The sequence below is a fragment of the Zootermopsis nevadensis genome, unplaced genomic scaffold, assembly GCF_977971745.1.
Source record: "Zootermopsis nevadensis isolate Lab colony 2312 unplaced genomic scaffold, Znev_1.0 Znev_ptg000027l, whole genome shotgun sequence".
NCBI classification, from domain to species: Eukaryota; Metazoa; Arthropoda; class Insecta; order Blattodea; family Termopsidae; genus Zootermopsis; species Zootermopsis nevadensis.
In genome coordinates, this window is record NW_028259159.1 from 7,788,513 (window position 1) to 7,813,998 (window position 25,486).

General features: G+C 38.5%; 4 protein-coding genes and 1 pseudogene across 6 annotated transcripts; 3 read left to right on the forward strand and 2 right to left on the reverse strand.

Moving 5' to 3' along the window:
- Window positions 1-82: 82 nt before the first annotated feature.
- Window positions 83-1,019, forward strand: Prosbeta6 (proteasome beta6 subunit). The gene has a single exon (XM_022086045.2). It carries the CDS (start codon window positions 199-201, stop codon window positions 892-894), a length of 696 nt encoding a protein of 231 aa, XP_021941737.1. The 5' UTR covers window positions 83-198; the 3' UTR covers window positions 895-1,019.
- Window positions 1,020-1,394: 375 nt separating this feature from the next.
- LOC110840786 (tubulin gamma-2 chain) lies at window positions 1,395-6,367 on the reverse strand. The gene is made up of 10 exons (XM_022086044.2): window positions 6,133-6,367; window positions 5,888-6,000; window positions 5,702-5,791; window positions 5,477-5,623; window positions 4,238-4,569; window positions 3,552-3,663; window positions 3,309-3,440; window positions 2,926-3,108; window positions 2,153-2,344; window positions 1,395-1,594 (listed from the first exon to the last, which is right to left on the reverse strand). Exons 1-10 carry the CDS (start codon window positions 6,179-6,181, stop codon window positions 1,577-1,579), a joined length of 1,368 nt encoding a protein of 455 aa, XP_021941736.1. The 5' UTR covers window positions 6,182-6,367; the 3' UTR covers window positions 1,395-1,576.
- Window positions 6,368-6,875: 508 nt separating this feature from the next.
- On the forward strand, window positions 6,876-15,075 carry LOC110840793 (dynein axonemal assembly factor 1). The gene is made up of 10 exons (XM_022086051.2): window positions 6,876-7,071; window positions 8,574-8,665; window positions 9,511-9,732; window positions 10,030-10,172; window positions 10,815-10,913; window positions 11,444-11,508; window positions 12,006-12,091; window positions 12,672-12,751; window positions 13,351-13,561; window positions 14,012-15,075. The coding sequence occupies exons 1-10, from the start codon at window positions 7,001-7,003 to the stop codon at window positions 14,083-14,085; spliced, it is 1,143 nt and encodes a 380-aa protein (XP_021941743.2). The 5' UTR covers window positions 6,876-7,000; the 3' UTR covers window positions 14,086-15,075.
- A 2,685-nt stretch (window positions 15,076-17,760) lies between these two features.
- On the reverse strand, window positions 17,761-23,163 carry Lsm12a (LSM12 homolog a). 2 transcript variants are annotated; one of them, XM_022086050.2, is made up of 5 exons: window positions 23,003-23,163; window positions 22,593-22,726; window positions 20,345-20,454; window positions 19,345-19,474; window positions 17,761-18,855 (listed from the first exon to the last, which is right to left on the reverse strand). In XM_022086050.2, the coding sequence occupies exons 1-5, from the start codon at window positions 23,133-23,135 to the stop codon at window positions 18,778-18,780; spliced, it is 585 nt and encodes a 194-aa protein (XP_021941742.1). In that variant the 5' UTR covers window positions 23,136-23,163; the 3' UTR covers window positions 17,761-18,777. The 2 variants fall into 2 exon arrangements, with proteins under 2 accessions (XP_021941742.1, XP_021941741.1); XM_022086049.2 differs by having other exon boundaries at window positions 22,593-22,729.
- Window positions 23,164-23,360: 197 nt separating this feature from the next.
- On the forward strand, window positions 23,361-25,207 carry LOC147872501 (peptidyl-alpha-hydroxyglycine alpha-amidating lyase 1 pseudogene; annotated as a pseudogene). The gene is made up of 2 exons (XR_015537317.1): window positions 23,361-24,099; window positions 24,942-25,207. The product of XR_015537317.1 is annotated as a peptidyl-alpha-hydroxyglycine alpha-amidating lyase 1 pseudogene (transcript).
- Window positions 25,208-25,486: the final 279 nt, after the last annotated feature.

Genomic DNA, 25,486 nt, shown 5'->3' on the forward strand with positions numbered 1-25,486 from the left:
TACGTGTAGACATTATTGCAGTAGAGGTTTTCAATCCGCACGGAGAATTTCTATGAGCCTAGATTGGTATTCAATAATCGTTTTAAGGTTCTGTGATCTCTGGGATATGGAATACTATATAGTCACTTAATAGGAAGCTAAGTGTGTAGTTATTGAACACAGTAAGTACTGTGATTTAATAATTCTAAAACTCATAAAATGTCACTGAACGGTCTGGCCGATTGTCGTACTTATGAAGGAACCAAAATACCGTCTTTCGTTCCATACGCCGATAATGGAGGAAGTGTGATAGCTATTGCTGGAGATGACTTTGCTTTATTGGCATCCGACACTCGACTGAGCAGTGGATTTTCAATCTATACCCGCGAACAGCGAAAGCTATTCCGTCTTTCAGATACAACGGTGCTCGGATGCTCGGGATGTTGGTGTGATACACTGACTCTGGCTCGCATCCTGGAGGCTAGAATGCAGATGTACCTCCATGAGCACCAGAAGCCCATGTCTACTCCAGCTGTGGCTCAGATGCTATCTACTATGCTGTACTACAAGAGATTCTTCCCATACTACGTTTCCAATGTGCTGGCTGGACTGGATGAAGAGGGAAAAGGTTGTGTCTACTGCTATGACCCTGTAGGCCATTGTCAAAAAGTAGCCTTCAATGCAAAAGGGTCTGCTGGTGCCTTGTTGCAGCCACTTCTCGACAACCAGATTGGATACGAAAATATGGACAATGTCACTTCTGAGCCCATTCATATAGAAAAGGCCATGGCACTTTTGAAGGATGCCTTCATTTCTGCTGCTGAGAGAGACATTTATACTGGTGACAGCATTTTTATCAATATTATCACAAAAGATGGTATACAGGAGGAGAAGTTCACCCTGAGACGTGATTAATTTTCAAACAAATTTATGGAAAATCTTGTGAAATTCAAGAAACTGAAGGTCTGTAAGCTTGCCTACTAAAAGTCATTGATCTGTACACATTTCAGTTAACAATAAAAGCAGTACTGTTATTCATATTATGAAACTGTTCACATATTTTCAAAGCTGAGGTGAGCAAACTGTAGCCCAATGGCTCATGGCAAAGTAGCTAAAGAATTGTACTTACCTCCTGAAATAAAGAACTGAGTAACCTGCTGGTCTGATTTTTGGGCCCATAGAAATATGAATATTCTGCAAGTTAGGCCATATAATAAACAGTTTGCCCATGCCTGCTGCAACAGTTTTGTAGATTGAACATATGCCTAATCATTTCCCTTTACAATTAGAACCATGAGCATAACTGAAATCGGGGTGTGATTTCATGTCAGATACCGGCTTCTTTCAAGCCTCAATATCAAACGGCCTGCACAAAATGATAACAGGAGACAAACTGAGGCTATGAAACACAGCAATGAAATATGAAAAGAAATGTAATTTAATTAACAAAACACTATAACATACAATGACACTCAGCGTACAACTTATATCTTCTATACTTTAGATATGAGAATTTGCACGATGCACAAAGTGGCGTCACATTGGAAAGCAGTTCTAGGTACTACGTAACTTGTAAGATGGCGCCCTGAAGACAGCCTCATGCGTCGACACTCGCCTGAAAGTAAAATTTGAATGCTGAGTGAGATTTCAGTTTCTCATGATAATGATGGCCATCTTTAAGGTAAATGCTAATTGCAGAACACATGATGATTTCCTTGGACACAGACCACTTATGGCCCTTATGCAGTACGCATAATATGTTGACCCTTAGTTATCAAATACCTCTCACTGGGTTAGCAGAGTGGAAGTATATGGCCAGGTACCATCTATCCTAACTGTGGAATTTCATCATTTAGCATAACAGAAATGTTAGGATAATACATTAGAATAGACTATGAAAGCTTCCACTCTCAGCCTTCATGATTCACTATTCAAAACCAGACCATAACAGAAAAGAATAAAGAAAGGTTTCTGTAGAATCCCAAAAATACAACCTAAATCTACAAACTACACCACATTTTATGCTGACAACTAGTACTTTAAAAGTGTCCAATATTTTGAAAACATACTTTGAATCCAGTTTTCATAAAAACTGGTTAATTAATACTCAGCAAATGGATATTTTGGAAGTGTGGTGATGAACCTGCACAGTGGAAAGATAAAAGTGGTTAACCTGGTCTGTTCCCCACGACAGGTAGTCTGGACGTGTGGCTGCATGATACTCGTCCACCAGCTCCTGCACAACTTCCCGGGAATGGTCCAGCTCATCCAGATTATCATTGAACATGTTTTCCTTACGGAACTGGTCCAGAAATGCCTCTCGTTTCCGTAGTTTGTCATACTGTTGCAGGGCGCGATCAAACAGCTGCGTATAACATAAGGTCGAAATAAGCGCAACAGCAGGTTAGCTCAAGTGCTACAAACAGTACCACATGCTCTCAATGTCTACAAGTATGCTTTCTATGTTGGCTAGAACCATCATCTAATCTCACCCAATGAAAAATAACTTTTGCAGTTGATGATGATACAACCAAATGCATTAGCGTCACATTTGACTGAGCACAGTGTAACACTTGGATACTGTTTTACAACATCCTCAATATGTTTCATGCACAAGAAACTGTAAATATTTATAGTCAGACTTGGTGCTAGGCCCTAGCATGGAGTAAGTATTTAAATGCTGGCAGTAGCAGAGAGTTCTCCCTTCAACATAATATTCAGACGGTTCTGGAACATGTCCAGCCTCCAATGAAACTCAAGACTTTTTTTTTTCTACCATGGTTGCGAAATTGGTCCATTTCATGCCAAGATTAAGAATATGTGGGGACCTAGCTCCAGACTCCCTTATATGGTTTTTTCAAGTTATGAGAACCAAAGCACACAGTGACAATGATAATTCAACAAAAACCGTAAGACACTGTTCATGCAGCCTTTGGACATACTTACCGATGAGATGTTGGTATGATTGGCCAGCATGAGGCCAGACACACGATGTGCACTCTGAATGTACGGTGATTTCCGTGACAGGGCAACCTGGATACTTGCCGGTCCCCAAGGGATGAACTGAGCCAGCTTGCGTTCACGAATTCGCTGCAAAGACTTGTGAACTTGTGTCGGATCAACCTCACCCTGTGCAGAAGATAATGATGTAAGTGAGCCACTCACCTTGGTTTAACCTTTATTGCCTACGCATCATGGCTTATTCACTGTGTGACAGTGGAGTTAAGTCTGGCTGGCAGCCCCATACATAGTATACGGGTTCAAACGCATGCAAGCAACCTCAAGCTGAAATTAGTAGGAGATGAGACGTCAGTAATGCAGTACAGTACCTGAATGATGTTGAGAATTGAGATATAGCAGTGGGCAGCATTGCGATCATGAGCCGTTGAAACCATCATGTTCTTGGGCTGAAGAAGGCGCCTCATCACATCCAGCACCGTTGTCTTGCGCACTGATGCAGCCTGTTATGTTTAAACAGATTAGGTAGCAGCAATTTATGTCCTTTGATCTACATTTAGTTTCTCATGCCAAATTCATTATTACGTATCAGAAAATTAATGTTGCGACGATACCTCCTGATCAGTCGTAAGAGGGGTGTAGCCTGTCATCAGGAAGTGCAGGCGAGGTGTGGGAATCAGGGGCGCTATGAGACCAATCAGATCGTTATTCATGTATGAGGGGTACCTGAACACAAAGGTAGAGTATAAAGACGTTTTCCACATAAGCAAATCACACTTGTGTTCTACTAATGGCTAAAAAATTGTTATCCCACTACTTGCTGGAATTGGCTGAGAACTCAGGCACGTTACAACCTATTGACAAGAAGGTGCTCTTGAACTGGGTTAGGGTTAAATGGTGTACATAACATTTGAATTCAATGTAATGGTGTAAGGTCCAGCAACTAAATAAAACTTACATTAAAAGGCGTTTGGATGTGGTCACTGAAATGTAAAGTTCCTCTGTGACAGATCTAGCAAATGTAAACAAACTGCACATCTGCAGCAAGACTGATGGTAAATGACCCATGTTCAAGAATACCGTCTCGCACACAGTTCACTAACAGCTTCATAGAAAGCTGTCAGTACAGTGACCAGTTTACAAACACTGACTGCAACTGAACTGAACTGAACTGTTAAAATAAATAATTGTTTCACCAAATACATTTATTCTTTTATAACACAATGCCATACAAGTGACTGGGCAGAAAACCACACTTCCAAGTGAAGATGAGAGAGTGAGACTCGTGGGCATCACTTGCCTCAGAGTGGTTGTGCTGACAGACATGATGGTGGACACGAGAGTGTTGATCTGAGTGAGCGAAGGGTTCTGAATATGGAGCCTGTCAGTCGCTATCCTGTTGAGTGCTGTATTGTCCAGAACAACAACACAGTCTGCGCTCTGCGTCAGTCGCTTCAGGGTAAGCAGAGAGTTGTATGGCTGTACCACCACGTCACTGATCTCGTCTTGGTTTGGGAACACGCTGTATGTCTCGATAAGCTTCTTTGGGAAGCGATCTGTCAGCGTCTCTAGAATGTAGGAGCCCAAGCCTGAACCAGTACCACCCGCAATTGAGTGGCACAGCACAAACCCCTGCAAAAGACAGTAGAAGCTGCAGTAGGACAGCACAGTGAAACTAATAAATGACAGTTGAAAGGAAATCCAAGAATGGCTTCATAGTAACTAAGCTTGACTTATACTTACTGAACATAGTGAACAGAGTTCTGATTTCCCACTACATCACATAACATGTACCTGTAAATATTACTAGATGATTGAAACAAACAATATATATCAGTACATTACAACAGCAACTTATTATTTACACCTTTTTCAAATGCAAGGTAATTTGCCAGTCAGCTCTGTTTCACAACAAATGTTTGTAGCTGTACTAGGAACGTTACAGCAAAAGTAAGCATATAAGGGAGTGGCAGTATAACGACACATATTCTTAACTTTGGAACTAGATGGAGGTGAATGGTTAGCTTCATACCAAAAAGAAAGAGGCAAACAGAAAAATCCTGCCCTGACAGGAAACAAAATTTGGTCGTTCAGCTCAGAGCCTGGTCACGGCGGTGGCTAAGCTAACAAATACTTTTCTCGTACGTTGGCATGTTTCTATATTTTTCAATAAATTTGAACTTATTAACATGTTAGGTTATCACAGGTCAGGCCATGTTGCATCTGTAAAACACAACATATGAACTATGCACAAGTCTGGTGGCTGATGATATCATTTAGCTATGGCCACCAAAACAGTAGGTTAGGCTCGCTTAGTTTACATTTATGTTTTTAATCAACTTATAATATTTACAGGTGAATGTTGTGCAATGTTAGAAATCAATACTCTTCTATATTTTACCAACCTAACATTCAAAACCATTCTTAATTACATAACCTGTCACTCAATTCGTACTTTAATCACAATTTCCAGCTCTAAAATGAAGCATTCTACCTTGCATAATATTTCTAGCTGCTGTATTTTAGATATATTATTTACCTCAAGACTGTCACTGCCATCTGCCTCACGATCTATGATATCAAATATTTCCTCCTGCAGTCGCTCACCCTGACTGTAGCCAGATGCCCAGTTGTTACCAGCACCTCCTCCATGTTTTGACAGGTATATGTTCTCTGGGTTGTATAACTGTAACAATGACTGCACATAAACATGTTGTCCCGATAGTCTAAAAAATGTATCTAAATAACCAGTGAGACCATCTACCTTAGCATATGGGGAATTCATTATTGTGTGAATTACTCGTGGCTCCAAATCCAGCAATACAGCTCGAGGAATGTAGTGCTCATCATCGGCCTATCAAACACAAAGGGCATGAAGTCAACACAAGGTCAAAAATAAGAATGTAGACAAAAGTGTAAGCATAGTAGTTTGCATATTCCCATATCTAACCTGGTAGAAAAAAACATCTTTACGGTCTGTTCCTTCTGTAGCATATTCTTCTAAAATCCCTTCTGGGCTAATTCCATGTTCTGCACACAGCCTTTTCCAAAATTCAAAACCAACTGTAATACAGCAAAACAAATCAAATCTTACAAAACACAATTAACCATAACACACTAAGTCGAAGAACCTAATGTATACAAGAAGCATGTAACCTCCAATAGCTGTCAAAATTCAGTAACAAAAGTGCTTACTTTGGTTGCCACACTGGCCGAGCTGGAGAGTTATCATTTCACAGGGCATTTTTTTTATATAATGCTATTTTCCGACACAAATAGATATGAAACCTTACAATACTCTGCGCAAATTAATCTTTGTCTACTGAAGGTAACAGAGCACACATTTCTACTCTTCACGCATGCTTCCTACACATTCTGGTGGACTCAAGGCGGCAACATTTTGTATCGCGCTCTGATTGGCCAACTGCAGATAGTAAATTAAGTCAAAGATACTACATTCCATACTGCTGCAGTATTTCAGTACCTGATAATATTAACTTGTTATTAATGTGGCGGGTCATTACATATATCACAAACAAAGATGCAAACATTTTAATCAAAGACTAGACCTCCGAAATAAAGGCTAACATTCAGCTTTGATCTTTACTGCTTATATCTCTTACATAGAAGATCCCTTTCACAGAACACAATGCGTGCTCTAAAATTCTTGTAGCACCAGAGAAAAAATCACCGGAGCATGAAGCTAATAACTCATCTCCGTTCAAAACACCGAATGTGTGGAATTTAACACGCTCTATCCATAAGCCTTGATGATGTTTGCACAAGAATATTTTCCTAACTGAATAGCAACATAATAGTAAATAACATTGTTTATGACTTCATTGTACATTAACCAAGACCGAAATTTCTTCCACCTCTGTGCTGTATTTCGATGATTTCATGACTCGTTCTGACGTCATCGTTGCCATAGCAACATAACACATTTACAGTTCAAACGTCTTTATTTTAATCACAAATAAGTTTTCACTTCATATGTTAAGAATAGCTTCGTATCAAATAAGAGACAGTAAAAAAATATAATAATACGTAGCAACTATTCACAATGCAGGATCCTACTCATAAGAATCTGCTCGAAGGCGATGAAAAAGGATTTGATGCTCTGCACAGGCCTCGGTACAATAAAATTAATTCTTGTAAGGGTGCAAGGTTTAATTTATGTTGTGCACAGGAAGGAGCTAACTGGGAGCTAGGTTGCTATTGTCGACTAAATTTAGATGGAATAATAGGCCTGATATTATGTGAGGACTTAAATTTCAGATTGTGTTTAGTTACGTAGGATTTGAGGTTTTCACTGTAGTGAGTCTGAAGATGGCTGTCTTCTGTGTTTAGTTACTCCAGCATGCCAAATAGTTACAACAGAGAAAGAGAATACTGTGTTGTGTAAGTTGAGATTTAATATATCTATGATATTTGATATATTTTTTGGAACAGTTAAATATATTGGCATTGTCTGGTCATTTTATATATCAATCAAAAAAAGGACTGAAAATTATACACAGTTCTTTAATACTGCCAGAAAAATAAAAATCCTATACATGCTGCTAACCCACGCGACTCATTTTCTGACACCGTAACACGTGCAGCTGACACTAAATAGGCAGCAGAACATCCAATACAAATTTCACATGAACACATAAAGTTTGTGGGCAAAATGATACTGTCATATTAGTAAGATACTTAATAAGACACTGTGAGAGAGATGGCAACAAGCTGGCTGTAACCTGTACATGAAGAACCAAAACCAGCTACAAATCAAATTAAATTTTATACAAATGACACCAAGTACTGGATGAAAGGTACATAATTCATTTACTTTTCTAAAAAAAGATATATTGATATCTTGTACACAAATGGCTAGAAATTTATTTTTGTGCGGAGGAGGGCTAAAGAATAAAATAATGCAAAGATCCTTAAAAAAATTATTGCTGTTGACATAATTTTACCTCCAATCGGCAATTTTTTTCCCTAGTATTTCATAATCTAACCTGAGGTAGTGAATAACAACATTTCAAAATGTAAGCATCTGGTAATGACAAAAATATCTTTCAGTGACGTTTGTGGCACAACTGACAATAATAATTTAGAAAATTATTATTTATTCACTTCAGACCGTCATCAACCCTCCTACTTTTCGAAACACCAGTTGTTTTGTATGGCTGTGAAAAGTGATCTATTACCTACGTAATTCTGATTGGTATGTGGCCACTTGGAAGACAAAGCAAATGGATGGCAAAAAATTAGGACAGATTGTAGGTAAATAAAGTTAGATGTGGGTAGGATTTGGGGTGTTCACAGCAGTGAATGCGAAGATGTATCTTCTGATCTGTTGCACCACTGTCTGGTAGAAGTTTACCGATGTTTCAGAGGTCCTTGGTGCCTCCATCATCAGGCCCCAGATGATGGAATAACCCAGAAGACAGCCACATTTAGATGTGGGTGTTACTGATCCACTGGTGAGATTTTTAATTGCATGACTGTTAACAACATATAGTTACATTTTGCCTAGAAGAAACACTTTCTTATATTCAGAGAAATATTTATGAGGAATTTAAATCTGCAGTCTTCACTCCAAAATATCACCTAATAACTGAAAGTCATTCTGAATGTTTTTCCAGCATGACTGAAGAAGCCATCAAGAAACAGTGCAAGGAAATTAAACTGTATCAGACTCCACATCTAAATGATGTGTTGTACCTTCATTACAAAGGTAATTTAGTGCTGGTAATACACACAACAGACAGATTTATTACTGTTAACTCCATGCCAACTTTTGTCTGACTTTTAATCAGCTCATGTTAGCTGGTGACCACCTGTGATCATTAAGGTTTTCTATTATCTTTATTTTTCAGTCACTCCTTTCAAATAAACTTTATCAGAACTGTCTCCATATTCAAAGTGTGACCTTCTGGGTTAATGTGGCATGTAGTCTTCTAGGTGTACGCAGATGTTCTGGAAGAACATGCTTCCTCCCTCATCAGAGTTAAAGTGAGTTGAGTGGGACATTAATTGGCCGGCCATCCTGTGCTTCCTTATTCGATCCTCTACCTACTTGCAGATGAAGGAAGTATGGTCACCTGAAACACTGGTACCCATAGAGCACACAAACTCAGAGGACCACAAATGAGGAAATCTCTAATCTTGTCTTGGCTTTGTAGCTCACCCAACATTTTACCAAATGAGTACAGAAGGAAGAAAATATTGAAGAACAGGTATAATATGAGCAGTCTTTTGTTTCTAGGCAGGAAGAAGTTGGTACTCAGCCAGACACAGGAAAGTAATCTAAATTTCTTAAAAACATTAAAGCTTTAAAATGCAGAAACAGCATATTCTTTCCAGAAAATGAAAAAAATTCATGACACCTTTTTTTAGTTTTGCTTCGTGAAAGAATCATGCTGACATTAAGTACTGTTGGGAACTTCCAAAAATAACATCCATAAAAATAAAATAGTGTTGTTTCATTTCCTGATAAAATATTAAGATACAATTAGTCTCAGTTTGGACTGAATATTAGTCACAAAATAAATGAAAATCACAATAGAAATTGTGCTACAGGTTACAGGAAGATAGAGAACTTGCAGGAATACACAGGACTGAAGTGTCTATGGCTCGAGAACAATGGCATTGAGCGTATTGAAAACTTGAGCAACCAGTCACAACTACGTAACTTGTATCTGCAATACAATGTGATAATGAAGATTGAAAATCTGGAACACCTGCTTATGCTGGACACCCTGAATGTGTGTCATAACTTTATTGAGAAACTGGAGAACATATGTAAGTTTAAACCACAGCATCACATTGCACTGAGTCAGAGTAGGATTTACAAAAATATATAGATTTGTAATGTTCACATCAAGCATTATGTAATGGTGGATATTTGCCTAACACGAAGAACAATTATTTAAAGCTGTAATCTACACTGTTGCACTTCAAAACAGTAATATGTTTAAGAAATAAATTAATATGAAGGGCAGTGAGGTATATGAAATCAGTAAGGAAGCATTTGGAATATTTGTGTACCTCAAACTGGAGTACATACAACTCTGCACTGACATGTATTGCTCCATGCAGGCAAGTTGCCAGCACTGCATACTCTCAGCATCAGCCACAACAGACTGCAGTCAGCACAGGACATCCGCGAGCTGAGCGAGTGCCACTGCTTGGCTGTCGTGGACCTCTCATACAACTTGCTGGATGACCCACAAATAGTGCAGGTCAGAAAATGTAACAGGATTATTTTAAGTCGAATCAATTCGTTCTGCTGTTGCTGCAATTTCTTTTTATAGAAAACATAAAGGAATTTGCCTGTGTTTTTGTTGCATAATTCAGGTGTATAGTTACACCACTCTTTTGTTCTTCTCAGAAGAGAAGAAGTTATGAGACAGGATTTAAGGTTTAGTTTCCAAAGGGTTTGGCACATCTGAATGCAGTGAAAGCAATACAAATATAACACATTATTTTTGAAAGGATGTAATTTAGATAACAGTTCACAAGAACATTGTGGAGTGACATCAGAGCACTGCTGGTGCACAGCCATTTAATGAAAGGGGCACCACTCACCTCATTTGTCATTATTGAATGCTGCTAGTTTTCTACTTTCATTTATTGAATAAAATAAACATCTGTTTATTCAGAGACCAGTCAAGTGTCACAGCAATGATAATATACCAGTATGGTTCAATGGAATCGACAAGTGACAGGTGCTGGTGTTAACCACCTGACTTGCGCCATACTGACTTAAATGCCAGGAATTTAGAGCACAGAAGCAAATGCCTTAAGCAGGTGTCCTTGCCATCCTTCTTATATCTTACAAATCAAAACCAAGTATATGTCATAAGTTGCTGGCTTGGTTACAGGTCTTTGGATCAATGTGCAACCTGCGTGTCTTGACTGTCATGGGGAACCCTGTACTGAAGATGATCTCATGTTACAGAAATGTCCTTACTGTGGCATGCGTAAGTACCTGGCCATAGAGAACAGAACAGCTCAGCTGTAATGTCTTCACTTGTAACTAAGAGGTACCTGGATACTGAATCACAAGTCTCTGAGTTTTCTTCAGTCCTTCTAGGAAAAGGCCATGATGCTATTTCCAAAACACTTGCTATGTGATGATGATTAAACAACCCAGGATAGGTAAACAAACGCCTTCAGGGTTAGCCTTGCATCTCATTTCACAGTTTATAATAAATAAAAATTGGTTTAGTGTGTGGATAGATTAATAATCACTTATAAATATTTGTACCCAAGACGAATGAACTGACAGAAGAAAGAAAACTGCAAAACGAGGAGCTTCATAATTTGTTTCTTAATTAATTCTTAATAATTAGGATGCTGACAATTAGATCAAGATTTACTCCACACAGGAAAGAGCACTGGGAATTATTTCAATGCAGTGTATGAGTAATATAAAGAAAGAATGACAGGAAGCTTCTCTCCAAAATTATTTAAGAATGATGAGTTCTAAAAGCCATGACGTTCTCTACAGAAGAACCTGCAACACCTGGACAACAGACCTGTGTTCCTGCAGGACAGAGCATGTGCAGAAGCTTGGTGAGTCACTATCAGCTACAAACCTACTTACTAATTTCCCTTTAGACTTCATTAGCAGGTTACATTAAGTAAGAATTCTGTCACGTACATTCAGGATGTTTTGTCGGCTGTGACAAACGGACGGAAAAAAGTAAACGCAATACATTTACGTACTTCCTGCATGATCTCACATGCTTGTGTTTGATCTTTCTACTTTGTGTGGCTTGTCTGATTATTTCCAGATCTCAATTGTGTAAATGTAAATCATCTGTGTGCTTAAATAAACATATGTACAATTTTGGTTGGCTATAATCAAGGGAAGAGACTACTTAAAATGGACACCATAGACGTAGGTTGAGAAGACAATAAAATGGACTGGACTTACTCAGGATAGTCTTTTATGAAGAAATGCTGGGCAGATAATTATCTACCAACCGCTCTACCTCTGAGCTAGTGTCACGTCACAGTCACATACAATGTCTTGGAAAATCATGTGTTAGCAAAACTTCTTGTTTCAGGCAAGAAGGTGGTTTAGAAGCAGCACAGGCAATGAGAAAGAAGTGGATCGAAGAGGAGCACAGAAAAATCAGTGACAGCGCAATGGGTAAATTTCATTCATTCGTTTCTCACAAGTCCTGTCACAGTGCAACATCAGTTTTCAAGCACTCATCGGTGGAAATAGGGCAACTATGACATGTCCTCATAAATAAATATTTTGCAATTGTAAGCAAAAGGAGATTGTATAAAGAAGAAACCTGCACTTTTACATTTGTTTATAATGAACCAAAAAGACCAGACTCTTCCATGAAAAACTGATAGTCGTTCACAAGGTCAGCCAGGGCATGATGCTGACCGCTCATCCGCATCTAGTGCCGAGGTCAAGAATGAGTAGGAGCTATACCTCCTCTCCCCCCAAGTGCCTACATTGTATATAGTGAGACAGCTGTACTTTATCTGTGCCTTTATCTTCCGAAGTTACTTTGCTTCTAAATTTTCAATGTACAATGTTATGTGAACAAAAATTAAATTTTCTACACATGATGTATGAAGAGCCTTACAGTGTCCCAACAACTAAATGTATTCCAAACCAACTCTTCATAAATGTATGTATGGTACATGGTATTAAGAGAACACACCAGTTGTTCATGGATCTCTTTATTCACGTCCTGTATGATTGCTTCCAGCTCTCCTAAAGCGATGTGACAGCTTCAGAAGCAATGAGGCAGTCATCTCAGTGCCACATGCTGGAACAATGACTGATGAGGTAAGGCTTATAAGATCTGGACACAATAAAGTCTTTTTGAGCGATCACCTGTGCAAGTGACTACCTCCATCATCAGAGTTGATCTTACACACTGTACACTGAAAACTCTCCAAAGTCTAATTACTAAGAGCAAATTTGAACAGTTTACTTACACTATAACCATTGAACACCTTTCTGCAGTATTAAAACTGAAGAGTGCAATTATCACAATGAACATGACACAAAAAATTATGCGTGAGAGCATAAAAAATGACATATTACAAACCGCATATCAATATATAACAGAAAGAAGAGTGACCATAACCGATTTACCAAGCAAGACTGTGCAGGAACTATGACAATGTTCAACATTAAGGATTTAAATACCTAAAAGGAAATTAAAAATTAAAACAGTCTGATTGTATAATAGTAATTTTTCCAGCTCTGGTAAAATGTACATACAATGGTAACACGACTAACACAAATTTAGTTTGACCTTTGGTTGACAAATATCACCGCACAGACAAACTGGGACGTGTGTCGATCAACTGCATGGAAGCCAGGAATGTAAGTATTAGTACTTCGTACATGATGAATATATAGCTGAATATATTTGGCAGGGATCGGATGATACAGAGGAGAGCTGCCACTCAGACAGTGGCACTGATAATACATCAGCTTGCGAGAGAAGTTCAGGGGGACACTGGAAGGAAAAGGAGCTCATCATGCCATGGAATGTTCAAACATCCCCACAGCACACACGGGAGGGAAATAGTAGCCTCATCTCAGAACTGGACACTCAGGAAGGAGCCAGGTGGATGGCAAACAGAGGTACCAACTATACAATTTAACCTAGCATACACATCAGTTCATTGCTTCCAGGTTAACAACTCATGGCACAGTACTTTGCATTGTTCAGGCTGATTTTCCTGTTAACTCTCAACAAAAGTAGCAACACAGATCGACATGACCAGGAATTCTGTTAAGTTTTATAGTAACTCCTTTTCTGAGTCCAGCCGAGTGGTGGGTCACAGCTGAGGACTGAGACTGTGATCATGTGCCAGCTAGCTGGTCAGGCCCATCGTATAATTCGGGCGCTATGTCAAGCACTCATAGAAATGATGATCAGAGGAGCAAATCTTTACTTTGAGAAAATATGTTTCCTTGTATTTCATTTCTCATATGCAGACTGGTGAAACTAGAATTTTCAGCACTGCATTAAATTCCTACTACGCAACTCATATTACTATAATTGTGGCTGATCTTTCATTGTGTTCCCAGAGACGAGGACAACCGATGAGAACATAGTAACATCAATCCAGAAGAAGGAAATCATCCACACAGAACGAGATTGATTTGTTGGATACGAGAATGAGGCAGAGTCAGAGCAGCAAAGTGAGCCAAACAGAAACAGAAACATTTGTTGAAAGATGTAACTCTTGAATGGGAAGGCAATGAAGTATGCGAAAGTATCAAAGAAAGAGAACAGGAATCAGTTGATACAATGAGCAAATTCAACAAAGCAATAAGAAAACACATTTCCGAGGCACAGAAACTACAAAGGTTCAAGAGGAAGAATTAGGGAACAGGTACAGAAACAAACAAATGGCATCTCATAATAGTTTTGTTATTGAATTCCTAACATTGTCAACAAATCATTGCTGGATCCTGACTCCGCCGTAGCAAAACTACTGACACCATGTGGGAAGCACACGCAAAGCAACCTCTGCTATAGGAGATGGTTATACATCAATCATTTACTCATATTCACACCGACTCCAGTGAAAAGGGTGACGTAGAACACGTGGTGGTATTCTGCAGGTGAAAGGATAAATCAGAATTTGTATTTGTCAGAACTTTTAAATCATCTATTAAATGACTTTCAATAAACCAGAAAGTATCTACAGGATCCACAAATACGCCTTGGTACACGTACCAAACGTTATAAAGTGCTCCTACACTTCTTGGAAGGAATTCGAAAAACTGACAACACTGATTAAGAAGCAAAATAGAAACTGCCTAATGTAGAATATAAAATAAGTAAACAAACAACTATTAACACTATAAAAAAGACACTATTTCCTTATTGTGTACTGATTCTGAAGCTTGGTGATATTTGCTTTCATGTAGCAGTCAATGGCTTTTGTAACTTTGTTGGTTGGAACTGGTGACGTAATCCCTGCTCTGCCAAAAATGTTGTGCTTCAACATGAATATAAATAATTATGCTGATTTTTATTGTCCTGTTCTGGTAGTTTAATATTACTGATTAAAGAACTTGTATATATTGAATAGTCATCTAATGTCACATATTTTATTATGATTGAGAAATAAAGTGAATGTCATGTCAGGACACTTCCCTCTAATCTTGCTAACCTCCCGAAAGTTACTGCTGACTGTGCCATAAACATTATTTTAGGCCATGATTCACAGGTTACCCATCTTCCTCCATAGATACAAGACATGATTTCAGTTCACCATTTTTCTGTTTGTATTGTCTATGTGATCTTTTGGTATTCTTGAGATCAGTGTTAATTATGTTTCTTTGTGTGAGAACGGATATTTGAATAAACAGGAACCAGAAGGAGAGTGATGCTGGAGTAAAGTAAAATAAAATAAAGTAAAGCTATCCCATTGTAAGCCATGCAGGCACTTGTGAGGTGGTATAGCAGGAACTCGCTCTTTTCTATTGGCCTTCTTAATATTCGTTTCAATTTTCCATGATTGATAGAATGTGTGTGTCATGTCCGTCATGGGTTCTATATATATTTTACATGGACAAGAAGAAAATTGCTTTGAGAATAGCAACCGTTGTTCTAGTTAAACAACCGAATTTGAAGAGCCCAACATTCTTTTGTTTAACCAATCCCTGCGTAATAGTTGTGTTGTTGCTGCTACAATCTACAGGTCCATCCGACAACACTGGCAGATTTGTACTTATTTTAACTTCACGTTCACTCTGCAGATGTTCGGATTCATGGCGGCAAACAGGCGTTACTGATTGAGTTGAGGTCCCGGGAACTAAACCATCTAAATTGTCACCAGAGGGCCTGTCTTTCTCATTGGTAGTTGGCTGGTCAAAAAGTCTACGAGCACCTGATAAATTCTCCTCCATTTTGCCTAATCTAGACGTTACTTCCTCTATCTTGGATTGACTATCCTTCTCCACAGCATCCATACGATCTCGCAGTCTACGTAATTTAGCCTCATCTCCTTTCTAAAATTTTGCAAATCCTGCCGAAAAGTTTCTAACTCACTGTCTACATCTTGCCTATGGTCAACTATTTTTTTGTTCATTTGTTCAGTAATTCGCTTTGCTTCCGCCATGCTCTCTCGCATCTGCTCATTCACACTGGCAAACTGTTGTTTAACTTTCTCGTTTACAAGTTTAATTTCAAGTCGGGTACCTTCTCTAAGACTCGCCATTTCTCTGGATAATATGTCTGCAGTTGATTCTATACGATTTACAATACCCTCATTCGTATCTCTGTCCTCCTGCCTGATTCTCTCCCTCTCCTTTCTATCTTCTAGCAAAGCGTCCCAAATTGTAGCTAGCAAGTCTGCTTGTGATTTTTGCATTTCGTTATCATCGTTCTTTCCACTTTCGGTGACTATCCCCCTTACTACAGCATGCTCTACCCTGGCCAAAGATGCCATCGGCTCCCGGAGTGGGCCTTCTACGTCTGCCGACACATGTGGTCCCTGCGGTTCCCCTGTCATACAAAGGTTGCCCACACGGTAACTCAGAATCTGAACTGTCGTCTATTTCTACTCTCGCATCTTCACACATAACTTTCTTGCTTCTCAGCTGCCTCGCTGCCATTTAAAAACATTTACTACTTTTCAGGACAAAAGGTCTTCAATACTTTCTTCTTCTTTCCATAATGGAATTATAACTCAGAAAAGAAATCAATTAAACAATTTACACAATTTTTCATTACAAGATTAACAGCAAATAGGCAGTGGTCTATTTTAAAGTTGAGAAACTTACAGCCTACTAGTCAGGAAAATCCCACTTATGGAACCAGAAAATTCATTGTCATATTCATAATGGCCCGCCCTACATCATCATTCTATGCCAGATTAATCCAGTACACACAGACTTCCACCCTACTACCTTAACACCCATTTACATTGTAATTCCAACAGTGCTTAGGTCTTCCGAGTGAACTTTTGTCTCCGGGATTTCAAATTAAAATTGCGATGCATTAATTCCATTCGTGATACAAGACCCTCCCATCACATTTCCCTGATTTTATCGCCCTAGTGTCGTTTAGAAATTAATAACAGCAATTTATCAAGTTCTTCATTATGCAAATTTCTTCAGTCTGTTCTACCTATTTCTTAGCTCCAGGACGATGAAAACTTGAGCATATTGATTTTGGCAGGAACTATTTTTCATTATGTAGTGATAAAGAATTACAAAAAAGTACACATTGGTGAACCGCATGTGGCCTATGAGAACCTATTTTTTATACCCTTCTCACTTCACATTAATGTCTCTGGCTGCTTATGTACAGTGCCCACGCACATGCACATAAATCCATGTCTCTGGACTGTTACGACTGGATGGGAAATTACTTTCAAAACATTTTGCAATATCTGGCCAGAATCAACCTGTCTCTTTATCCACTGGACCAAATATACCATTTGACAGTTCACCAGTTAGTAGCAGCTAGGGTTAAACAAATGATAGAATATAATATACAGCTAGGGCACCAAATCCAAGGAGTAGTCCTTCTTGAGAAGGTGATGGTCACTCAGCTTGCCAGGAAATTCCCAGTCCTTAACGGAAACTGAAGGTTCATTACCATGTTCACAACAGCCACCAAGTCCAAGGCCACCCTGTGTACCATTTTGTTACATACTGGATTTACACAGATTAGTAACTACACATAAATTACAACTGATGTAGACCAGGCCACAGTACGAACCGGTTCAACACCTCGCCCAACTGTGTCCTGAGGTCACACTGCATGCAAAGGAGCCAGAATACCCCATAAGTCAAGGAGAAGCAGAAAAAACAACAGCTTTAACTTTCAAATAATATATAATTATGGTTTCATTCTTATTTTTTCTGATTTTTATTCATTTACTTTGGTGGAAATTGACAAGAACATGTTTCATGCTGCCAAGAATAAATAATAATGCTCCACTAATTTTCAAGACAGTTCTGAAAACAAAACAAAAAACATTTCTTAATGTTTCCTTTTTATTTACTTTACTAAATTTCATTTGAATTATATCTAAATGTTACCCTACTGGCAGCAAAACCAGCATTTCATTTTTAACGATGCCTACACTTGATTTAAACAAATTCACTATTCCTTGTCTTATCAATTGCATTCCTTTAAAACAGTGAGTATCCCTATAATAAAGTTCACTTTTGTGATTGTAACTATAACCTCCTGGATCAGCGGAGCAAATCCACACATCAATCATATTTTCCAACACACTTGCTTACCAATTTGGCAGTACTTATGTATGCAGGGTGCAAGTTAGAAGCCACCAAGTTTTGTGTTGATGTCCATAACTTAAATTCATCTACTTGCAGGGAGATAAGCCCTGTCACACTTTTACAAATTTGCTTCCTTAAACCTATAAAAAATACAATATTTTCCCACACTGCTGTTAACTTGGGGCAATATATGATTATGAGCGTGAGAAGCCACGCACGCACAACTCACTGGAATTTCTATGTCCCTACACATGAGTGCCAGTCTCCACTAAAATGGACGCCACATCTCACGACTTTTTCAGCACACAGCAAAACCTCGATACCGTGGACAGATTCATATTTACTGATTTCCTGGTAATTCTGGATCCAGCACCTAAGGTGTCGGGTCTGTAATTACCAGGTTCTTGGTGAATATGTACATAAACACAGAAAACTCTAAATGCACAGTATCAAGGCTTTGCTGAAGTCCCAGACACACTTATAAAAGTGTTGGTAGCAGTGGCCAGTAGGTCTGGTCCTAAATAATGGAATATAAGCAGCGGCACTCTCCCCCACTTGTTCAGTCATTTGAGGCGCAGATGAACGCCTCCTTACTGCGGTGAAGTCTGTGCTCCAGCGACTGATGTGCCCGCCTCTGCAGCTGCCTGCTCTCTCATGTGTTTCTCAACCTGTGGATGAACACACATCGCATGAAGTGTCTTCTGTAACACGGTTTGCCTCTTCAATGTCTACAGAGGCATGAAAGCATCTCAGGCCATTTGCACCTGTCTAAAATATCAGCGCAAGTCCATTTTACCATGCTTGATAAAAATCATTCATGTAATCTATGCCAAGTTATACTAGAATGATGAAACAAGTAGGTGTTTCATTTCCTTACAACATTTACAAATAGGAAACACCCAATGTCAATGGCATGTTGGAGCTTTCAGACGTATCAATGATGTTACCCTGATTCTCTGTACCTGCACCACGTAAATGGTACAGGTGACAAGACCTTTGTAACAAGTTTTACAAAAACTAGTCAACACTCATGAACAGTATTATAGTGAACACGATTAGGTTTATTCTGGATCCAACTGGACAATGAGCTTACGGCCGATTTTCAGAAATTGTGCCTTCTGTCATCATAAACAACCTCTGCAGCTGAATGCACTTACTACTTTCCTGATGTGCATTAAGGCTTTGCATTCTGCATGTGCTCGCACATTGTCTAGTTTGTAGGGCGGTGTGATCGTCACAGTGTCAAACACCACGATGTTGGATCCCTGCCAACTCACCTCCTTGATGCTGCAATACAAAAAAAGATCACATTTCACTCAGTTACAGGAATAAAGAGAAGTGATTCAGAGAATGTAAAAAAATCAAATGTTGGGACCAGTGCTTCATATGTACAGGCTGTATAGTCAACCAAGATCCACAGCAACAATTTTCTTAATTATTCCTCATAAAAGGTGCAAAAGTATCGATCAAGTTGTATACACACACAAAACATAAACTAAACTTAATGATTACTGAGTCATGGTTGAAATCTGACTACAATGGGTCAGTACAATGATACAATATTACAATACTGGTAGAAGCTGTGAAGAAAGTGATAAAAAGCACCGACATGAAATGTGCTTCGTGATAACGAGACACACTAACTGCATCTAACTGCTCCAAAAAGACACAGAAGATAAAGTGTATGCAGTGTAGAACCAATGAGTACGTGAGTTTCAAGACATGCCACAGACGCCAAATGAACGTTTTCCCAGAAATCATTCAATTGCATTTCAATTTTATGCATTTTACATCCACCTACATAAAACAGACAACTATTCTTAATGAAAATGAAACTAAAACATCTAAAAGGATGTCCTGGTCTATCAAAATATCTACTTATTTTGCCTGTTTCTGATTAAAGATGTCACTGACTGATGCCACTTCTACAGGGTTCACACTTTTGTGTGCATCTCTGAGTGTGGGGGAGGGGGTGTTCCTTACAGGCAATAGGGTTTCTAACAATACATTCGTATTTTCATAAAATATAATTTCAGGCAGTGGGTTATCACATTTTAGAGGCCACAGGCCACTGTTGGGAGGAAGGCTTCTGCTGTACCATGACAAACTTGCACTCGTCGCTCTGACAAGACTTCGTACTGCTGTGAAGCCACTTACGTCTTTGAGATGGCATAAAACAGCTTCTGTCCTTCTGGGGGAACACTTGCAGATAGGGCGGTAACAAGCCTTCGCTTCTCATCAATTTGATTTCGTACCCTGATGTTTAGCTGCAAAAATACAATGCTGTATCACACACTAAGCATATTCACAAACCTTGACAACTATGGGTCACCTGTCCTTTTGAGTGGCATCAGATATCTTGAAGCTTGTAAATGTCACTAAATGAAAATGGAAACACTTCACTTACTGAATAACAGAGGCTCCATACTGACATGGAAGTACTATGACAGTTATGAGACATTTACTTCAAAATATTTTAATACTGACCAGTTTATCAAGAAAGTACCAATGGATTAAAGACACCAGCTTATTTCATTCTGATTCTCTTCGACACACACACATTAGTGAGAAGAACCCTATGCTACTATATTCTAAAAAAATGCAGTTTTTCACTAAATAAAGTTTCTATAGAACTATACAGATAAGGAAATATTTTGTCTTGCCAAAGATCCAACACTGCTAACACCAAAGCTTGTCACTGGAAATGATTGTGAATTTATAGTTTTATTAAATTGTGTAACACACTGATGTCTACCAGTGGCATGACTGTTTTACAAGCTATCTGCAGGTGGCATGCACACGCAATGTAATATGCTTCAATCGGAAACCATAACTAAAATGTGTTACATTCACACAGCCCACAAGCCCCACATTATTTCTTCTTTATATATATATTTATTATCACAGTCTATACACAAACGTATTTAAAATGTTGTTGTTAAAATTTATATAACACTATAACATCTGTAGTATAAAATATTACAATAAGTTATATTATGTTATATTATGGCGCTTTTATCGTAGTATGATGTTACATTTATTATGGCGCTTATTATTAATTGCACAACATGTTTCGATGTTTTATGACATCATTTTCAGGTTTATATCGTCATTTTTATCATTTTAAAACTATTATACATTTCGATGCAATGCATTTATTGATTTATAGGTATATTTGTAGATTTTTCTGTCTTCATAATGCTCTGCATGTCTGTAGTTAGACGTTCATTTTCAATTTTGTGTTGTGTGATGTATCCTACGTCTGCTAGCGGGTGATGACAATCTGTGACTGCTACAAATTCTTCTTTATGTTTCACTACTACCAAGTCCATCTTCTCAGAACCAATATTCAAATAACCCAACCTAAATGCTAAGTTTTAAACTACTAAAAAAAATTACAGTCACAGATTCTCACTACAAAACTCTACCAGTGAATTATATTCTCAGGTAATTCAATCAATTTTACACCATCATAACCTATATTTATCAGTTTTAAAAATAACGTCCAATATAACCTAAATCTCACAAAGTTGCATCTTTTTCTGAAGGTTCAAGCTTTGAAAGTCTTTACTTTTCTGTCCAAGCACTAGATGTCTCATGTATCTCATTCTTTTTGACTGAATCATGTGTGAGAAATAAATATTACAAGTCAACCAAGACACTAATGCATGCAGCCAAAACATGAACTATTGTGATCAGTGGTACTTGCAGCACCAAAGAAACATTCATGCAAGTAGCTGAAGTAGGTGGCTGCTTCCAAAATGCCACTGTATCTCATACACACACTAGTGTGTGTTGTCAGTGACTTACAATGATTAAACCTAGCCCTGTCAGCAGGTCGTGCCAGCAACGAGGTAACTCATCTAATTCTATTATGAACAAAGAGATTTATACTATGTAAGACATGAGGTTCTCACAGCGGTGAGTATGAAGATTTCCGCCTTCTGGGTTGTTGGGCTGTGTAGTCTGGTCGATGTTAACCAACGTTTCAGAGGTCATACTGCCTCCGTCATCGCCCTGATGATGGAGGCAGTATGACCTCTGAAACGTTGGTTAACATCGACCAGACTACACAGCGGAACAACCCAGAAGACGGAAATCTTCAGGTTTATACTACTTTCGTTGTATAACTGTATGGGTCCTAACTGTTCCCACTACTTCCTGCCCATACCACACGTGCAACAACAAGACAATAAGACCCCATCAGCACATCTTGGTGGAACTGAACAAAAGTCATCATTATGTCATTACCAACATTTCTTTATGAATTACTCTCAAAATTAATCTATTCTCTACAGAATTCATCTCAGTCAAAGACCAAGTTTCACGCACATACACAAAACACTACATGTAAAATTCCAGTTTATGAGACAAATATTACCGTGTCACCACTGTTCAAACTTACCCTATATAAATCTAGTGACTGAGGTGGTTCTGGTACCGTGTTCACTTCCTTTTTAACTTGGACATCGCTTACCAAGGACAGATTGATTATATGAACATCGTTCAAAGGCGTTTGTCCATTTGTTGCTGGACATTCTGCTCTACAGTAAAGGATAACTCTGAAAACATATCACTATCGCATGTCACATGCATCTGCATCTCACCCCCCTACAAGTTAGTTGCTACAACTGCCTCCGTGCAGTTTTAGTTACCTGTCTTATGAAACATAACAGTATCCATCTGTCAACTACAATTAGATTACAATTGCTCTTACATAAAATGCAAAGTATTGCCCAACCCTCAATATTGCAAAAAAAATATTAAGAACATACACAAATGACTCACTACTTGTTCGAAAATTTAAAAGGATACTAAGAATAAGCATTTTTGTTTGAGGATCAAATGCGAGAACCTCTCCTTCTATTTCCTTGTTATAGCATGTTTTACAAGCCACAATACTTCCGATGCTAAAACATTCATTCACTCCTGCCATTTTATGTCTCATCTTCTTTTTCTCGCCTCACCTCGCCACCATGCGGTAAAATAGCATTACTAAACCATAGCCTTCTAGTAGTTCCCGACTCCGCTGTACGTGTTCAGAATTTATTTTCAAGTCACGGTATCTATGTACACATTGAATTAAGTAGTTTATTGGGTTCGCTGCTAGAATTCGTTATGGCCAAGTTCGCAGAGAGAGAGAGAGAGAGAGAAAAAAAGACATAAGTTGGTAAGATTTGTTGCGTGGATTTAGTCTTTGGAGTCATGGAGGTGTGGCATGACTGGCATAAGTAGTTTATGTGCAGCGAGTTGTTAGTGTTTTGCTGTGGAAGATGTTTGCTTGCTACATTTATTTGAGTTCATAATTGCAAATATTCAGTCTTAAAATGCCATAATGCAAGAATCATTGCCGTAGGTTTCTGTGTGCGAACAGTGATATTTGTGGGCTGTTATTAGGTTACGGAATAAGAGCCTGGAAATTATGGGGTGTTCTCGTTAGTCGGTTGGAATCGAATAAATGAACGCCATTGATAAGTGACATTTATGTACTCAGTAGTGTGTATTATTTGCGGGTTTGGTGCATTGTACAGTTACTTGAGGAATTTAAATATGTTTGCCTTGGAACGTGAAGTAATGCTAGTTTAGCAATGGTGCCTGAGTGGTGTGCCCCCCAGAACCAAAGTACATGTTTAATCAGAATGCTGTTTGTTTATGCATTTGTGTCGGGGGTGGGGAACTTGGTATCGCAACAGGAATTTGGCTGTGATCACGAAGGTCACTCCTGTCTGCTAACGAGTTTTCTGTGCCCCATGCACTAGCTATGGCTGAAGATAAGGAGATGTTATGTGTAGCAGACAGAGAGAATGGACGCATTCAGTGTTTCAACTGTCACAATGGATCCTTCATAGTGCAGCTCCATTCGCATGAGATGGGCTCTCGAATATTCAGCGTGGCATATTCCCCTGCACAAGGTAGAGAACAGAGTCCTATCTTTTCTGTAGGAGCTCTAAGGAGATTTCATTCATTGGAGATAATTGGAATTCTTGATTTATCCTCAGTTACAGTCTTTATCTGACTAAAATTACTTCCCGCTTTGAGTGACGTTTTAAGAATAATTTATTTTGTTGGCTTGTTGTAACCAAGTGTTGGTGAGATGTGAAAAATGTTAACTGTATATTATATCTTTTACATTTATTTCAGATTGGAATATGTACAGTCACAGTAATGCAGTATTCTGCATAGCCCAAGTCTGTGTTATTTGGTTTTGTGCAGTTACTGTAACAATTTAAAAGTACTGTATTATTACAATGAATAAGTTGCATGTGTATTTTCAGAATTAGCACAAGAATGTGATAATGTTATTGTGTGAAATGAGGGCTGTGGCCAGCCATTCTTAAACTAATGGGTTACTTGTTTAGCAGTGTGCCAGTATAACACACAGACAGCTGGACTGTGCAGTATGTAATTTGAGAAATTGTATGTAAAATGATAAGTTCTTGCCTGTGCTTCAGTAGGTCTGTAGTGGGAGTGGGGGCAAATCTCCAAGCATTAGTCACCTTTATGCTCTGGCCATTTTATCACCAGAGAAAGATTCCCGTGGTGCTTATTCAATAAGAAGCTGGGTGGCCACCAGAGTCACTGAGGATGTGGTTGAAGGAAAATATCTGCCACTGTTGGGGGTCAACCCTGGTCATCAAACCTTCAGCCAGTCACTTACACAGTCATCTATTTCATGTTAACAGTAAAAATAAATGCAAGCAGTATACTGAACTGTGAAATTTGGTACAATTTATGTCAATATATTTGTTTACAGGTGGTCTGTTGATTGTCGTTAATGGTCCTGAATTCCTTGGTGGTGGACTTGTGAGTGGATTTGTCATAAGTCTCACAAGTAATCAAGTGATGGAAGCTTTCAGTCCAAATGGACAGGGATTCAGCAACCCTCATGATGTAGCAGTGAACAAAGATGGCAGTCAAGTATATGTAGTGGAGCTTGACCCTTATAAAGTATGGAAGTTTGTGAAAGGTAATCAGCATAGTAGAAAGAGGCAGAGCGCACATACAGCAGCAAAATTCTGAATTCAACTTTTTTTTCGAAAATATCGAAATTATTTAGTTTTCTTCGCGTTTCATGCCATTTGCAGCCACTTTTAATTTTTTGAAAATTTCTAAAATTTTTGAAAATTTCAATTTTTTCGAAAATTTTCGGAAAATCGAAAAACGGGAAATCGTCGAAAAAGCTAGGTTAGGTTAGGTTAGGTTACGTTAGGTTAGGTTAGGTTAGATTAGTTAGGTTCGGTTAGGTTAGGTTAGGTTATTTTTTTAAAATTTCAATTTTTTCGAAAATTTTCGAAAAAT

Excerpts from the sequence above, each read along its gene's own strand:
- Lsm12a (XM_022086049.2), bottom strand. The coding sequence starts at position 23,135 with ATGAGACATAAAATGGCAGGAGTGAATGAATGTTTTAGCATCGGAAGT. Across the intron at positions 22,730-23,002 it reads AACAAAAATGCTTATTCTTA|CAGAATGTCCAGCAACAAAT; the intron begins GTATCCTTTTAA and ends TTTACTGTAGAG. Across the intron at positions 20,455-22,592 it reads AGTCACTAGATTTATATAGG|CTAAACATCAGGGTACGAAA; the intron begins GTAAGTTTGAAC and ends GTATTTTTGCAG.
- Prosbeta6 (XM_022086045.2), top strand. The coding sequence starts at position 199 with ATGTCACTGAACGGTCTGGCCGATTGTCGTACTTATGAAGGAACCAAA.
- LOC110840786 (XM_022086044.2), bottom strand. The coding sequence starts at position 6,181 with ATGCCCTGTGAAATGATAACTCTCCAGCTCGGCCAGTGTGGCAACCAA. Across the intron at positions 6,001-6,132 it reads CGGCCAGTGTGGCAACCAAA|TTGGTTTTGAATTTTGGAAA; the intron begins GTAAGCACTTTT and ends GCTGTATTACAG. Across the intron at positions 3,664-4,237 it reads GTCAGCACAACCACTCTGAG|GTACCCCTCATACATGAATA; the intron begins GCAAGTGATGCC and ends CTTTGTGTTCAG.
- LOC110840793 (XM_022086051.2), top strand. The coding sequence starts at position 7,001 with ATGCAGGATCCTACTCATAAGAATCTGCTCGAAGGCGATGAAAAAGGA. Across the intron at positions 9,733-10,029 it reads TGAGAAACTGGAGAACATAT|GCAAGTTGCCAGCACTGCAT; the intron begins GTAAGTTTAAAC and ends TGCTCCATGCAG. Across the intron at positions 10,914-11,443 it reads ATGTCCTTACTGTGGCATGC|AAGAACCTGCAACACCTGGA; the intron begins GTAAGTACCTGG and ends CGTTCTCTACAG.